Source organism: Trachypithecus francoisi, unplaced genomic scaffold (assembly GCF_009764315.1).
Source record: "Trachypithecus francoisi isolate TF-2019V2 unplaced genomic scaffold, Tfra_2.0 Lachesis_group1, whole genome shotgun sequence".
NCBI lineage: Eukaryota > Metazoa > Chordata > Mammalia > Primates > Cercopithecidae > Trachypithecus > Trachypithecus francoisi.
In genome coordinates, this window is record NW_022681454.1 from 47,009,787 (window position 1) to 47,027,047 (window position 17,261).

The 17,261-nt window shown below is 39.0% G+C and overlaps 1 protein-coding gene across 7 annotated transcripts in view; it reads right to left on the reverse strand.

Moving 5' to 3' along the window:
- Positions 1 to 17,261, reverse strand: part of ARHGAP24 (Rho GTPase activating protein 24) — a 524,860-nt gene that overhangs the window by 49,618 nt on the left and 457,981 nt on the right. For 6 of the 7 annotated variants that reach the window (XM_033214184.1, XM_033214186.1, XM_033214189.1 and 3 more), the window contains one exon: positions 4,460 to 4,667. In XM_033214184.1, coding sequence (XP_033070075.1) covers positions 4,460 to 4,667 — 208 coding nt within the window. Of the gene's footprint in view, positions 1 to 4,459; positions 4,668 to 16,076; positions 16,608 to 17,261 lie in introns of those variants that run through there. The other variant, XM_033214188.1, reaches the window with a different exon arrangement.

A 17,261-nucleotide genomic window follows, 5' to 3' on the forward strand; every position in this document is an offset into this window, starting at 1 on the left:
AGAAAGTGATAAAATATTCACAAACTGTGCATCTGTCAAAGGTCTAATATCCAGAATCTATAAGGAACTTAAACAAATCAACAAGCAAAATCAACAAAAACAAAACAAAAAAAACAAAAACCAAAAAACAAACAAAACATTAAAAAAAGGGACAAAGGATATGAACAGATATTTCTTAAAAGACATACAAGATGCCAACTAACATATGAAAAAATGCTCATCATCAACAGAGAAATGTAAATCAAAACCACAAAGAAATATCATCTCACAGTAATCAGCTTTTGTTAAAAAGCCAAAAAAAAAAAAAAAAAACCCAAAAGACAAACAAACAAACAAACAAAAAAACAGGTGTTGGTGAGGCCAAGGAGAAAAGGGAACACTTAATCAATTAATGGGAATGTAAATCAGTTCAGCCACTGTGGAGAGCAATTTGGAGATTTCTCAAGGAAGTGATAGCTGAACTTACTATTCAACCCAGCAGTCCCACTAGTAAGTATATATCCAAAGGAAAATAAATTATTCTACCAAAAAGACACATACACCTATGTATTCATTTCAGTGCTATTCACAATAGTAAAGACATGAAATCAACCCAAGTGCCCATCAATTTTTTACTTTATAAAGGAAAAGGACAAATTATACGTTTATTTTAAATATTAAGGTCTCTAGTAATTTTAAAAATGTTTCTTTTCATCTTATAATTTTTTTTTTTTTTTGGGACGGAGTCTCGCCCTGTTGCCCAGGCTGGAGTGCAGTGGCCTGATTTCCGCTCACTGCAACCTCTGCCTCCCGGGTTCAAGAGATTCTCCTGCCTCAGCTTCCTGAGAAGCTGGGATTACAGGCACCTGCCATCATGCCTGACTAATTTTTGTATTTTTAGTAGAGACAGGGTTTCACCATGTTGGTCAGGCTGGTTTCGAACTCCTGACCTCGTGATCCTCCCACCTTGACCTCCCAAACTCCTGACCTCGTGATCCTCCCACCTCAGCCTCCCCAAATGCTGGGATTACAGGCACGAGCCACCGTGCCCAGCCCTTTTCATATGTAATGCTATTTTGTTTGTTATTTACACTCGTTGCACTATTTATTCTAAATACAAAGCAGACCTTGAGACATATAGAAACCTAGGCCTTGAGACCAGCCTGGCCAACATGGTAAAACCCCATCTCAACAAAAAAAAATACAAAAAATGGCCAGGCATGGTGGCACATGCCTGTAATCCCAGCTACTCTGGAGGCTGAGGCAGGAGAATGGCTTGAACCAGTGAGGTGGAGGTTGCAGTGAGCTGAGATCATGCTATTGCACTCCAGTGTGGCGACAGAGCAAGACTCTGTTTCAAAAAAAGAAAAAGATCAGGCATGGTGGCTCACGCCTGTAATCCCAGCACTTTGGGAGGCTGAGTCGGGTGGATCACCTGAGTTCGGCACTTCGAGAACAGCCTGACCAACATGGAGAAACCCCATCTCTACTAAAAATACAAAATTAGCCAGGCATGTTGGCACATGCCTGTAATCCCAGCTACTCAGGAGGCTGAAGCAGGAGAATCGCTTGAATCCAGGAGGTGGAGGTTGTGGTGAGCCGAGATCGTGCCATTGCACTCCAGCCTGGGCAACAAGAGTGAAACTCCATCTCAAAAAAAAAAGAAGAAGAAAAAAAGAAAACTAAGCCATCTTTAATGATGATATTCACGTCATCATTCATAAAGTTCATCTTTATAAAGGCTTTCTTTTGCATTCTGATTTCATGATTTTCATAATTATAACTGAACTGTGCTTTGTTATTACCCATGGTCACAAGTTGGGTTTATATCTACAACTCATTGAATTTGTGTCTAGACATTTTTTTTTTTTTTTTTTTTTTTTTTTTTTTTTTTTTTTTTTTTTTTTTTTTTTTTTTTTGTTGAGACGGAGTCTCGCTCTGTCACCCAGGCTGGAGTGCAGTGGCCGGATCTCAGCTCACTGCAAGCTCCGCCTCCCGGGTTCCCGCCATTCTCCTGCCTCAGCCTCCCGAGTAGCTGGGACTACAGGCGCCCGCCACCTCGCCCGGCTAGTTTTTTTTTTTGTATTTTTAGTAGAGACGGGGTTTCACCGTGTTAGCCAGGATGGTCTCGATCTCCTGACCTTGTGATCCGCCCGTCTCGGCCTCCCAAAGTGCTGGGATTACAGGCTTGAGCCACCGCGCCCGGCCGACATTTTTTTAAAAAGAGGCCTCAGACAAAGACTTCATGACTAAAACACCAGATCAATGGCAACAAAATCCACATTTGACAAATGGGATCTAATTAAACTAAAGAGCTTCTGCACAGCAAAAGAAACTATCATCAGAGTGAACAGGCAACCTACAGAATGGGGGAAAATTTTTGCAATCTATCCATCTGACAAAGGGCTAATATCCAGAATCTACAAGGAACTTAAACAAATTTACAAGAAAAAAACAAACAATCCCATCAAAAAGTGGGTGAAGGAAATGAACAGACACTTCTCAAAAGAAGACATTTATGTGGCCAACAAACATATGAAGAAAAGCTCATCATCACTGGTCATTAAAGAAATGCAAATCAAAACCACAAGGAGATACCATCTCATGCCAGTTAGAATGATGATCATTAAAAAGTCAGAAAACAACAGGTGCTGGAGAGGATGCAGAGAAATAGGAACACTTTTACACTGTTGGTGGGTATGTAAATTAGCTCAACCATTGTGGAAGACCGTGTGGTGATTCCTCAAGGATCTAGAGCCAGAAATACTATTTGACCCAGCAATCCCATTAGTGGGTATATATACCTAAAGTATTATAAATCATTCTCCTATAAAGACATGCACACGTCTGTTTATTGCAGCACTGTTCACAATAGCAAAGACTTGGAACCAACCCAAATGCCCATCAATGATAGACTGGATTAAGAAAATGTGGCACATGTACACCATGGAATACTATGCAGCCATAAAAAAAGGATGAGTCCATGTCATTTGCAGTGACATGGATGAAGTTGGAAACAGTCATTCTCAGCAAACTAACACAGGAACAGAAAACCAAACACCGCATGTTCTCACTCATAAGTGGGAGTTGTGCAATGAGAACACATGGACACAGGGAGGGGAACATCACACACCAGGGCCTCTTGGGGGGTGCGGGGGCAAGGGGAGGGATAACATTAGGAGAAATACCCAATGTAGATGACAGGTTGATGGGTGCAGCAAACCACCACAGCACGTGTATACCTATGTTACAAACCTGCATGTTCTGCACGTGAATCCCAGAACCCAAAGTATAATAAAATTAACAAAAAGAAGCCCCAGAGAGAGCTGCCCTGTACTTTCCACCATCTGAGGGCACAGTGAAAAGGTACCATCTATGAACTGATATCAAGTCCTCATCAGACACAGATTTGCCAGTGCCTTGACTGTGAATTTTGAGAAATAAATTTTGTGTATAAACCACTCCATTTATGATATTTTGTTATGACGACCTGGATGGACTAAGACAGTAGGCTATTTTTAATTTTCAAGTATCAGGATTACTCTTATCCAAAAATTCCAATGCTGAGAATTTATCCTAAGTAATCCAAAAATAGAAAGTATTTATGCAAATATATATCCACTACAATAATATTTATAATAATGAAAATGTCATAATGTAAATGTCCAACAATATTGAAATAGTTGTGAATAATATACCTGTAGAGTGAAATATTAGATATTTAAAAAGAGACTTACAGAAGTTAATGATAAAATGTTAAGTTAAAATATATTAGAATAAACGGGTATTTTTCAATTATTAATATGGAAACATTTCTGGTATATAATGTTGATAATATTAAGATGAAATTTTACTTTTTCTACTAAGCTTTTAAAAAGTAAAGAGAAGAAGATAATTCACAAAATATTAGTTATGATTAACTCTTAATTTGTGGAGTTAGGAATGCTTTAGATTTTCTTTTCTGGGGCTGCCATTATTCTTTTATTTTCACCATGCTGTACTTCTCCTTGTTTCCCTGTAAAACTATTCTAGATTAAAGTAGAGTTAGATATTTAAAAATATAATGCTTTTGTTATTATTGAAATACTTATTTTAAATTACATTGCAAATATTTCAATCTCTACTCAGAATACTTTTATTGTTCCTTAATGGAAAGAATTTAAAAAAATTAAATGAGAAGAATCCTATTTCATAAGTTCACTTTTTCCAGTGCAAAAGTTTAATACAGTTTTACTTTAGTACCAAAGAAAAAGAACAAAAAAGAATGTTTTAAGATGGAAAGTATGGAAGAGAAAGATATCTAAGGTGCCAAATTTTTGACTTTGTAACTTAATAGAAACAATGCAAACTCCTGCAGGCAAATAATCTATGTCGCAAACTGTTGACACATCAATCAAGGTTATGCCTCCTCAGCTCACTGCATCCTATCAGTTCAGTCTGAATTTTTCAGTGAAGATGGTTAGTAAAATTGTGACTCTACCTGTCAAATGATGGCTTCTCCCCACAGTCAAAGGCATCTTGGAGCTCCTTAACAAGATTAGCCTGGCCTGGCAGTCGAAAGAGACCCTCTTCTTTCAGCCCCCTTTGTCGGATAAAGTCCACGCACTGCTCCACCAACATCGGAGCCAGACGGTTTCCGTACCTCTTCTCATAACGAACAGTATCCTCCAGTTTCTGTCCAAAAATGCCTAAAAAAGTAAAGGATCACAGTGAACTTGAAAAATTTATCTCTTCCCACTTTGTTGTTGTTGTTGTTTTAATTCAATATAACAGAAAAACAAAGATTGGAATGCTAGCAAGCACTTAACATTCAGTATTTCACATTATTATACAATCAAATTCATTATATGCAATTCCTCAAACGGTATGAATTGACCTTATGCTGTCCCTTTCTTGTATTCTATGTTTAGCCCAAAACCAAAATAGAAATACAGAGTTTGAGATATCCATTTTGAAATAAGAAGAACTATAATAAATATAACTTGAGTTTGGGGTTTTCATTTTTTTTTTTTTTTCCTTTTAGGAAAGAAATGGTATTCAATAGCTTAAAAGCAGAAATATGCTGCAGAAAATAGTCAAATTCTACCCTTATTACAGTTTTATATTTATGTTCAATTTGCACTTAAATCCTATTTCCTTTTTCCCCTTTTGTTTTTACTCAAGTTGTGATGCCATGACTATAATCAAGGTGATAAAACCAGGAAAAGAAACCCTGAATTTTCTCCCATACAAAATATTTCAGACACTGTTTGCATGTCTTAAACTATTAACTTATTTGAAAGTGAAAAATTGAAATTTACAAAGCAGAGCATACTAAAAGTGGAGAGGTGGGACCATAGTGACTTGCCCTAACAGGTAGGATATTGTAACAAGTACATTGTTTAGAATTGGCAGTACATGGTGGCAGTAAAAAGCAGGCCAAGTTTTAGATAGATTTATTAATGATTTTACAATACCTACAAACCATACATTCCTTGGTGTATACACCGGGGCCAAAAACAACCACTATTTCATCCTCAGTACTTCACTAATTAAGAGATGATATTTTTGAAATATATTAATATTAGGTAGTAGTTTGGTAAAAATTATCAACCTATGAGAAAGGAGGGGAAAACAGCCAAAGTAAATTGTGACTCCAATGTTCCCAGATGGAATGAAAGTCATGAAATTATTGTAATGGTCTAAGGAGTTTCATAAAAGGGGAAGAAAAGTAAGTGGTGCATGTTGAAATTAGGTAAGACTTCAGAATGTGTGGGGAATTATTTAACAGCCATTAGGTTAAGGATTTGACCATACCAACAGATGCTTTGCCCCCCCACCTGTAACATAATGTCTTTATGGATTCAGTAGTGCAAAACTGTCACATTTCAAGCAATAAAGAATTGTTACCAAAGAAAATATTCTTAGCTCAGGTAGAAACGATAACAGGAAACACAACTATTCTACAACTGGTATAAAATTTAGCACTAATGAAATACATATATTCCATTTAGGAAATAATGTTGAGTAACCTAATGTCAATATTCAAGTGTATAAAGCAGAATTAGAAATAGTGTTTTCTAAGGGCAGTAAAATTAGAGCAGACAACCGGTCTAGTTAGCTTGGTTTGTAGACTTTAGAACAAATAGTTCCTTGATAATGGTGTATCAAACATTATTCACCAACTCCAACAGACACTCACACCCCCTTCTCCCTTGACATTTCCATTGTAGAAGCTGGAAAATTAAACACTTCTTCCACTTCCCTTGCAGAGGGGTGGTCACGTGGCATAGTCCTAGTCAATAAGTCTTCTTGTAGTCTTTAGGAAGACTTGCTCTTCTTGATGAAAAGGAAAAGCATCTGTAATTGTCAATCACTCCTTTTGCCTGTCTTCAACTTGGGCATGATACTGGCTCTTGTTATAGTCATCTTTTGTCCATTAGGCAACAATCACAAGGGAAAGGCTAAAAGATTAACAGACATGCTGAGGCTGAATTTATTGAACTACTGATCCAATACTGGCCGCACCTTTGTCCAGATAGCTTTTAATGTGAGAAAAACAAGCTGATGTGCATTTAAGCCAGTTTTCTATTTCTTCAGCAAAACAAAATTCTAATCCATTCAATGGTAATAACAATTTTTGGAGATATTCTAGTGTTTTAATAATAAGGTTTACAAATTGGCTATGTTGGAGAATATAGACCCTTTCTGTGGAGAGCTTTGAAAACAAACGTCATGCTTATTTGCCTCTAGTGTTTAAACTATATCCTGCCAAAATTAAGTAAATAGCCTTTTAGAAGATCATTTAAGAAAATAATATGTTGACATTTGGAAATAAATTTTATGTATGTGTGATTTTTTTTTTTTTTACTTTGAATTTTTGCTTTAGATTGATAAGTATATTACCTAAGGGTTCTCTCCAAATCCAACAGAAAATCTACTAAAGATGTTGCAATTCAATGACTCTGTGTGCTACAAACATGAACAAAACTTCCAAAATTTGGGTTTATACAGTAATGAAAAACAGTCAAACATTCTTTTCTCAAAGCTTTCAGGAATTTTTTTCTTTTCCCAACAACTCAAGGAAGCAATAAAGAAAGGGGTGTTTTGCTTTAGATGTGTATTTGGTTTCCTTTTTACTTTCTTGTACATGCAGGTTTGCCTTTATAATAAAATAAGAATTTAAAGCTATAGCAAGAAACTTAAATTCATTAAGTATTTATTATACTCTGAGTCCCTCACAATATTCTCTCATCTTTATAAGAAACACGTAAGGTAACTATCATTCTCCCTTTTTTACACGGAAAATTGGGGCTCAGAGAGATGAAACAATTTGTCTAAGGTTAGTTACAGAGCACCAAGTGGCAGAATGGAAGTCCACATTCAGATTTATTTAGCTTTAAAATCTTTGCTCATTCCTGAATATCAGTCCTTTTCTTATTTATTTAATCACAATCATGAGTCCTCATTTTCTAGTAATTAAAAATATTAGTACATTCTACAACCGAGTAAAACCATGTACCTTTTTTGTGCTTTTAAAAAGTGATAATAGCTAAGCTGTACTTACATATGCCAGGCACGTTATGTACAAGCAGTTTACCTGCATTTCTCTCATTTAAAATTCATAACACCTTGTGAGGCAGGCACCACCATTCCTTGCATTTTAAGGAGGAGGAGCTTGAAGCACAGAAAGGTCAAGTAACTTGCCAAATGTCACACAGCAGTAAATGGTGGAGCTAAGGCTTGTTTGAGGCAGTGGGATATCAGAGCCACTCAGTGTCTATTACACAATACTGTGTAGTATGCACAATGGCTGAAAACAGCAATGGAGGAAGACAGCTGCCATTTATTAGCTTTCTGACCTCAATTCCTCCCATCACATTAGGATCAATGATTTGTGCTGAGAAAATGTAAATTGGGAGTTGGGGGAGGTCAGAAATAAAAGAGAAGGAAAATACTCTGGAGCTTCAATGAGCATACTGTCCCCCAAAGCAATTGCCTGTTTATAAAGCTGATGCCTTTAATATAGCAGTATAATATGTAAAAAAGTTTTAAAGCATGTAGACAACATGTATATATGGTTTCAAATCCCTGTCGGAAAATGCATTTTCTGCTGTAGAACTGGTCTTGCAAAGAATGAGTAAAGAATTTTAATAGACGTATACTCCCCATTCTGTAGCACTGGAAATAGAGTGTGCCAAATATTTCTGGCTTAACATGGTAGATGTGGATTGCCCTTCTGCATAAGAATGCTCCTTGGGAGGAAAGCTATTGATGGGAAAAAAATCATTAAAAAAAAAAAACCAGATTTATTTAAAAATTTCCTTGAGGGAGCAGTGAAACTTCAAATTTTAAAATTAACACAAAAGCACAAAGGTCATGTGCTACCCCCAGCTAACAGCATGAAGAAAGGACACAGCGACTAGTAGATTATTAACAATACTCCCTGGGATGTGGGTCACGCGAACAGTTCCAGCTACGTCCACTTAAACTCCCAGCAAGTTTTCACACACTCTGACAAAACCGTCCCCAGTATTTGTGGGCGGCGATGAATATCATGCCTACCTCTCCTCCATGTGAAAGTACATCGGTGTGTCATAAAACATCACCCAGGATGTGACTTTTCACTGGATTGAGAAAGTAAATCACACAGGTGAATTTCTTATACTGGTAGGTGGTTGCTTTCAGTGGAACAAGCAAGAGAGAAACCGCCACAGCCTTCAGGGTTTGTGAGGGTCCCCCTTTACATGTGATTTATAGAGCCAATAGCTAGAGGCTGCCTGTGAAGTGAGTGACTGTGATGCTATAAATACATTCATATTTCATTCTTCCTGAAAATAAATAAGCAAAGATGAATCTAAACCTTCTTCGACTCTGTGCCCTGTAACTACATATTCTCTTTGCGCCTCAATTCCCAGTGAAGTATGTGACTCTGTCTCCTTTTCATCATTTTCCATCCACTTTCTAACTTTTGCAATTTGGTATCTGACCCAGTTATAACAATAAAATGGCTTTTTCTACGGTCACCAATAACTTCCTAGTTGCCAAATCATTGACAGCCAAATTTGTTGTTTGTATTACTTCATGTCTCACTCCCTTTAAAACTGTCAGTCTCCTTCTTCCTGACACTTCACATGTTACATGATTTTTGCCTCTCAATGCCGTTCTCAGTCTCTTTCTTGACTATGCTAACTACTACACTCTTATAGTTGTCTGGGTTCTGTCCTCAGCTCCGTTTTTACTTAACCTGATACAGTTACTCTACTAGACTCCACTTAATTTCACTACATATTAATTATTTTCAGGTTTGTATCTCAATTTGGGCTATTGCTATAATCTCCAGCATTGGATTTCTGGGTGCCCAGGAGAACTCTAAACAGGGATAGCTCAAACATTTTCAAACTCAAAATTTCTAAAGCTGAATAAGTCATCTCTTTTTTTTTTTTGAGGCGGAGTCTCGCTCTGTCGCCCGGACTGGAGTGCAGTGGCCGGATCTCAGCTCACTGCAAGCTCCGTCTCCCAGGTTTACGCCATTCTCCTGCCTCAGCCTCCGAGTAGCTGGGACTACAGGCGCCCGCCACCTCGCCCGGCTAGTTTTTGTATTTTTAGTAGAGACGGGGTTTCACCGTGTAACCAGGATGGTCTCGATCTCCTGACCTCGTGATCCGCCCATCTCGGCCTCCCAAAGTGCTGGGATTACAGGCTTGAGCCACCGCGCCCGGCCAGTCATCTCTTTTTAAAAACCTGTTCTGTGTCCTTTAATCCTAATTTTGGTTATCAGTACATACAAGCTATTCCCCCAAAACATTGAAGTGCCATCTGAGAATCAACCTACATTCCTCTTTCCTTCAAGCTACTCATTTAATCACCATGCTGATCGCCTCCAAGCTCCTTACCACTGCATTAGGTTAGATATTCAGTATTTCTTCTATGATTTTTTGAAGAGCAGAGTTCCCAATCCAGCCAAGTGCTGCCATGGTGGACTTCATAATATTTCAGTTGGATCATGCCACTCTTCTGCTTCACCTCTTCCAATGGTGCCCACCGGCCTGTCTTTGCAACCACATTCCTTTTTATGAAATAAAGTCCCCACAAGCTGATCTCAGCCTCTTCATCCTCCATTCAGTCAACAATGTTTAGGTGGTACCCATTGTGTGCCAGGCACTGTGACATCTCCACTCTCATTTCTTTTGCTTCCTCACAAACAATATGCTCTCAAACTATGCTGAACTATGTATTGCTTGTCATGTCTTCATGCTTCCTTCTAGAAGGTAGGTCCTGCCTTTGTAAGTCAGAGCAGGAAACCTTATCCTGTAAGAGTCAACTCATACATCTCCTGTGTCAAGTCTTTACTGACATTCCATTGCCTCATCCCCTACCCTAGACCCAAAGCATGATATGTTTCTTTATTCCTTAACATTTTGCATGGAAATTATTTATTAAGAAGCCTAACCTGTGTTGGACTAGTAAAAAGAGGAGTTTACTTTTACATTTATTATAATGAAATAATTGTTTTACATTTATTATTATTATTATAAGTATTAGAAAGCAGTTACATACTGTATATCTATCCTATGAGTTTCGGAGAGGTTTAGGCAAGGTGCCACAGACACAAGGCCCACACTGGGATTGGTCCCAGGTGTAAAGGACTCCAAAGCTTTAATTCTATTTTACCATAGTCGAGGCCTTTTGTTTATGTCCCTGGAACTTATCAAGATGGGTGACACACAGATGCCCCATAAACATTTATGGAATAAATGCATGGAAACAAAACACTTTACCTCCCCAAAATAGAAAATAAATGAATAATTTCAATGTCAAATGAAACTCATTGACAATTCTTGAGTTGTGCCATTAATTTTGGGTTCTTTATCCCTTCTTGTCTATAGATCACATACTCAGCCACAATGGGAATTTGCCTTGACTTATCCTCTGCTTAATGCAACTCTGCTAGCAGGATAAATCCTGGTATCACCAGGATGACAAGAATTTTCCATTAAAATGAATATTCACCCATAGTAAATGGGCAAATCAAAGTAAAATACATCCATTTTAGTACAGAACTAAGAAACAAAGCCAGGCAAAGCTTACTTCACTCTGTCACCAACTTTCTAAGTAGCCACAAAATATTATATAGATAGAAAGCCTTTACTCCAAGGAGCTCAAGGACTATCATAACCAGTGAATGTTGGTAGAACCTTTACCCTTTTCAAGGTCAGAGGGGGGAAGGAAGGAAAATAATAAAGGCCAGGAAAGATTAAGAAAGTGTTAGAAGGTGTACATAGCGACCCAGTGGACTAGGTCTTTGACCAGTGGAGCAATTATAGACACTAGGTTCCAAGTCAGGCAAGTTGCATGTATTTCTTTATTTGGCATTCACAGACATCCTACAAGTGGGTCCCTTTTCTACAAACAGGGAAACAGATTTGAAGATGGTAGGTGACCTGGCTGAGGTCACACATCTAGAAAGTGGCAAATTTGGGATACAAACACAGCTCCATATGATTCTAAAAGTCTTTCATTTTTCACTATGTTATATTAATTCAATTCAAACATAATTTTTCCAAGGCATTCTCACCATTATCTTAGTATCACATAGGAGAAAATGTCTTTTTGTAACTTTCAAAGACCAAACCCGATTTCCTTTAGTTTATGTGAATCACTGGGTTTCCACAGGAGCCTGTGGTCAGCCTTTTGTTCAGGGGCACCTCCAACTTAATAGCTAATTTGGTGTATTGCTTATCACAAAGTAATTATTTATGTTTTGTTATTCCCAAGGAGTCTGTGAATTCATAGATTTGAGACAATCTGTTTGTTTACCTTCTCATTCCCAGCACCACTTGGTAGAGGCTCCATAAAACATTGATATATGAATTAATGAGGTAGTCATTTATACATATTTTAAAATTATATAGATTTGGATGGTGGTATTTTGTTGGACAAATCCATTTTCATAAATGTGATTACAACATATATAACATACAATACATTTTAAAGAGGATGTTGTTCTTGTCCACCACCACTGTAAAGACATTCTATTGCCTATGGACTCGTGGGAATAGATAGATAGTAACACTGAACCTCACTGATTTATAATCAATCTTGAATCCCTCATTGAACAGATCTATTGCCATTCTCCACTTTGGGAATAAACATGTGTGTGTGTGCATGTGTGTACACTACAAACGTGTATAAAGCACCTCAAGGTGGCTATGAGGATACACTGGCCAAGAATCAGCATATGTAAAATATAAGGGCTGTAGGCTGCGTGCAGTGGCTTGTGCCTATAATCCCAGCACTTTGGGAGGCCAAGGTGGTAGGATTACTTGAGGTCAGGAGTTTGAGACCAACCTGGCCAATGTGATAAAATCCCATCTCTACTAAAAATACAAAAATTAGCTGGGTATGGTGGTGGGTACCTCTAATCCCAGCTACTCAGGAGGCTGAGCTAGGAGAATCACTTGAACCCGGGAGGTGAAGGTTGCAGTGAACCGAGACTGCACCTCTGCACTCCAGGCTTGATGACAGAATGACACTCTATCTCAAAACAAACAAACAAATAAATACAAATAAAATAAAACATAAGAGCTATAGAGTCAGGAGCATATAATTGTTAAACAGAGAAAGCTTACTGAAGAAATTAGAGCCAGTGATGCTTTGAAGAGAGCATAAAGTTGGGACAGACAATGGAGAAGAAAACATCACAGTGGAGGAAACAAAGTGAAGAAACATGAAGAAGTGGTGTAGGACATGTGTTTGGGAGAAAGCATGAAACAGTCTGGGGAATCAGGGGGCTTATACTCCAGGGAATTGTTAGGATTTGTCGGAGGCCCTTTATAGTTACTTGAAATAGGACTTCCTCCTGTGAGCAACAGGGGATCATAAAAATCTTTTGAGCTGTGTAAAGTTGCTTGACAGCACTGTTTTAGAAATACAGATAGGGAACTGTTTCACAAGATGGCTTGTGTGTTGTAGGAATTTGTGAAGAGTGCTGGGGGTGCACAGAGGTGAGGATGAATGCTGTCTTAAAAAGCTACTAGGTTAAAGTAAGTTGCATACACGGAGCAATAAAGGCACAAAGAGTGAAGGTGATGGAAATGGAACGGATTTAGAAGGACATAAAGAAGAAACTATGGTACATGATCACCAAGCATTTGCTGTGTAGGAAAAGCCACTGAGGACCTGATGATCACTTATTTCCAAGAAAGGAGCAGTTCATGAAAAAATCAAGATAGAGTCGGACTTTAAAAATCTAATTTAGCATCCTGGGATCACAACAATCAAGGAAATCTAGCCTCTTATGACTAGATTCAAGTGCTCAGACTCTGGTGTTATACATTCCCAGGTAATCAAAGGATTGGTTATACTGCCAATAGTCTTATTATAGAAGGAAAGAAAAATTGTAGTTTCAAAATCAACAGGGTAAAAAATTCACTTATAATCTTTATCTCAACGGAACATAAATTCAAAGCACTACAATCCCCAGTTTCCTGCCTAATAGATGTTTCTTGGTTCCTGGAATTTTCAAACCACTGGGAAATCATTTTCAGTGACCTTAATTAGTACCCAAACAAAGAGTGAGAGATGAAAGGGTAGCAAAGAACAGAAGAGGTCTGGAAGAGAAAGGTGCTCTGAGAGGTGAGTTTCAGCTTGCACAACATGCAAGCTCTAATGTAACCAGGCCTCTGGAAACTTTTACTCAGCGCCACACTTTATCCTGACAGCATTTCTAAAACCGCTAGAAATGCAGCATGTCTCCTCTGCTGTTGGGCTGCTTTTGACAACACTAAAAAAAAAAAAAAAAAAAAAGAAAAAGAAAAAGGAAAAAAAACAAAACAAAACATGTTTTACATGTGGATCAGGAAAAGTAGCCACGTCAACATTAGCCACGTCATTTTTTTTTTTTTTTTTTTACCTCTGGGCATTTTTCCTGGCTTCAAACATTCTTCTTATTGCGTTCCTTAAAATGACTTAAGCTGATTCTCTCAGACAGGCTTGGGAGAGGAACGCAGAAACCCAGGCCACTTCTTGAAACACTTGAGTACCCAGGAAATTAAATAAAGCACAAAAGAACACACTCTTTTAAGGTGGCATGGTTTTAGGAACCCAGAATTGAGAGACGAGTTCATTCTTTTCAAGGTCAGACCTTCAATAAAGATGTAAAATACCTGTGCGTCATGCTGCTGCTGCCCTGAGTGATGAGTGCAGCAGAGCAAGGTGGCGGCGGGTTGGGGCTGCAGCAGCTGAGCGCCTGTGCTCCCAGGGCCCCACTGCAGAACTGTGGGCACGCAGCCCTTGAACAGAGAGAGCCTGGAATGCAGCGGGCTCCAGAGAATGGAAAGGAAGCGTAAAACCGCTGAATGCTTCCTGCACCTCCTCTCCTTTCTCCTTTCGACAGAAAGCAGAATACAGCTTTGTAAATAAAAAAAACTCTTCATCCTGGTTCAAATGCTGGACATTCCCCAAACTACTAAGGCTTTGCAGAGAAAAGGACAGCCTTTAAAAATAGCCCCCCAGGAGAGGATAGATGGAAGCTGTGCCTTACTCGGTGTTGGCCATTTGCCAGTCCATGGGACTGTTCTTCCCAGGCACTGCCTTCTCCGCTTGGTATTTAAGGAGAAAGGGAGGAAGGCATCGGGAACAGCAGTGTGTTCACAGGGATTCTATGGGAGACGAAAAGGTGGCAAAGGCCAAAAAAAAAAAAAAATGTCATTTAAAGATACATTAGTAATCCTCCAAACATCTCATGTTACAAATGAACAGCAGTAACTCCGAAAAGTTGTGTTTGGATAGAACCAGTTTAGTTTCTGATGGGCTGGGGAACTAGAAGAGGAAACTGTCTTTTAAGCAATTAGTCCCTGAGCCTTTAAAAATTTCTGTGATTGTTAATTTCTCTATCAATGATGCAATCCTATGGTATTCAGAAAATCCCTATAGACCTATAAAAATATGAGACATGCATCTCTCATTTAATTATCTTTGTGGATGAGATAGGAATGTAAATTAACACCTGAATTCCTTGCTGATAATATATGACGGTGATTGTCGCCACGTCTTAGATACGCAAAGGAAAACACTCTGCAGGAACAATAGTTTCCTTAAAAAAAAAGTTTCCACCATATTTTGTAATTTTGATTTTTCTTATTTTTGTTTTACTTTTTGTTAGTTACTAAGTAGGGAAGATTAACAAATGGGTGGCAAATCAAAAAAAAGGGTGTGGGGAAGAAAAACAACCCTAGATGTCATTCAACTCAGGGCCTGGCTAAATTATTAGTTGACTGTACATGTCATTAACATTATAATTACTTAGTTTCTAATTAAACAGCCATTCCACTTCATTGTCCTTATCTTAAAGCAAAAAGATATTTTTAAATATTTTGATCCATAAGCCTTTCCTGAAAACATCTTATTTTAACTATTTTGTATTCTCTAATTCCCCCAAAATAAGTCAATTCAGAAATGTCTTAGTTTCTTTTATTGATCGTAAGTTGTTCTATGTTCCCACCCCTGTTCCTGATAGTTCTTATCTTTGCCCTCTCCCAGTGCCGCCTTGCGATATACTTGAAAAGTCAGGGTGACTCCTATTCCCAGCAAATATTCATCAATATGGTTGAAAGCCTCTTGAAAATGGGTCAGCCTGGATAATTCAATTATCAAATTTTTCTCAACAGGGGAGGTGAGGCAAGCACAGGCAGCCAGAATCAAAAGCAAGGTGGCGGGACACAGCACAGGGATTTGCGAGGGCCCTGTTTTGAGGGGTCAGAACGTGGTTGCTTGATTCGGGTCTAGGAAGGGCCCAAGATCACTCTGGTCCCTCCTCTGAGGACGGTCAGCCCAGCTTGCTTAGGACCCTGTCAGTCAAGGTGATCCCCATAGGATCCCTATTCTTTAAGCCCCACCTACCCCACCTATTCACAGACAATAATACACAGATTTAAATGAACCTCAGAAAATAAGTATAGACAAGCAAGGACACACACACACATCACTCTTGTACAGTCCTAAGCTCTTGGTTTCCAAACTCCCATTTTGTCTGAGCATACACAGACCTTAAAGCCTGAGAGAATATGAATATTATTTGTATTTACAAAAAGGACATGATCATATCATCTACCTACCTTTCCGAAAACTAAAACACCGTTTGATTCTTCTGTACGTAGTTTTAGGGATGAAAGGAGTTGAGGCTAAGGCACCAGCGGGGCGCCCCCCAGAATTCCAGTCTTCAGGCATCATACAGGCCCGAAGTTCTGAACCCAGTTTTGGCTTCCTTTAAAATCTGCCTCTGAGCGAAACCCCACAGTCACTCCTCATGCTTGTTTATTTGTTATTTTTGAAGTGCTGATTCCTAGAACTTGAAGGTTTTGATCATCCAGGTCCTGGCTTAGGGATAAGTTACCACCTCTCATTTATTCCTTTTTAGCAAAAAAACTTCCTTTTCTCTTGCCTAATCCAGGGAGATTTTAAGGTTTTTTTTTTTTTTTTTTTTTAGTTTCTGCAGACATTCCAAAATGTCACAGGAAAAGAACTGCAGCAAGCAAGCTACCATTCTCATTCAAACAGCAGGAATTGGTTTTTGTATTTTTTTGTTTTTATTAAGAACTGTCTTCTCAGCTGGACTGAGATTCCTCTGGAAAGGTCAGCAAATAGCCCTGTGCAAGAGGAAAGAGGAACAATGACAAAAAGGCCCCTAAGGAAAATTTCAGGACTGTCCTTGCTGGCTCCTTTCATCTGAGCAAGAGGGGAGGAAAATAATGGCACCTACTCCAGAAAGCATTTCAGTGCATGATAGATTTCTTTCAAAGGACTCCCCTGCTCCTTTTATAGCACCCCTCATCCTTTGATGCTCTCTGCAGGCTTCTCCCCTTTCCTTTCTGTCTTCAAACTCCTGAGGGAATCACCACGTCAGAACAGTCGAGTGCCCATTCCAAGAGGCTCCTTGGATCTGCAGGGGGAGGCAGCTTTGCAAGGAGCGTCTCCTCCCCTTCCTCCTGCTCCGTCTCCCCTTTTCTCAATGAGAGCTGGGAGGGAGCTGGGAGGGAGCTGGCAGGGCTGCGGTGGCTCCTCACCAAGGCTGTGTGGCTGTGGCTGCTTCCAGTGCCCGCCGGTCACATGCAGCAGGTGCAGTCACAACAGGATGAGGGGAGGAGGGAGAATGCCACGCTGCGGTGTGAACCCCTTTCTTTTTCTTTTGACTTTGTGTTGACTTCCCAGCTCTTGTCTTGTAAAACACTTTTACAACTGGCTGGCTCAGCCCCTCCAGAAATCACAGGGCACCAAACCAACCCCCAGGGGGTAAACTTTTT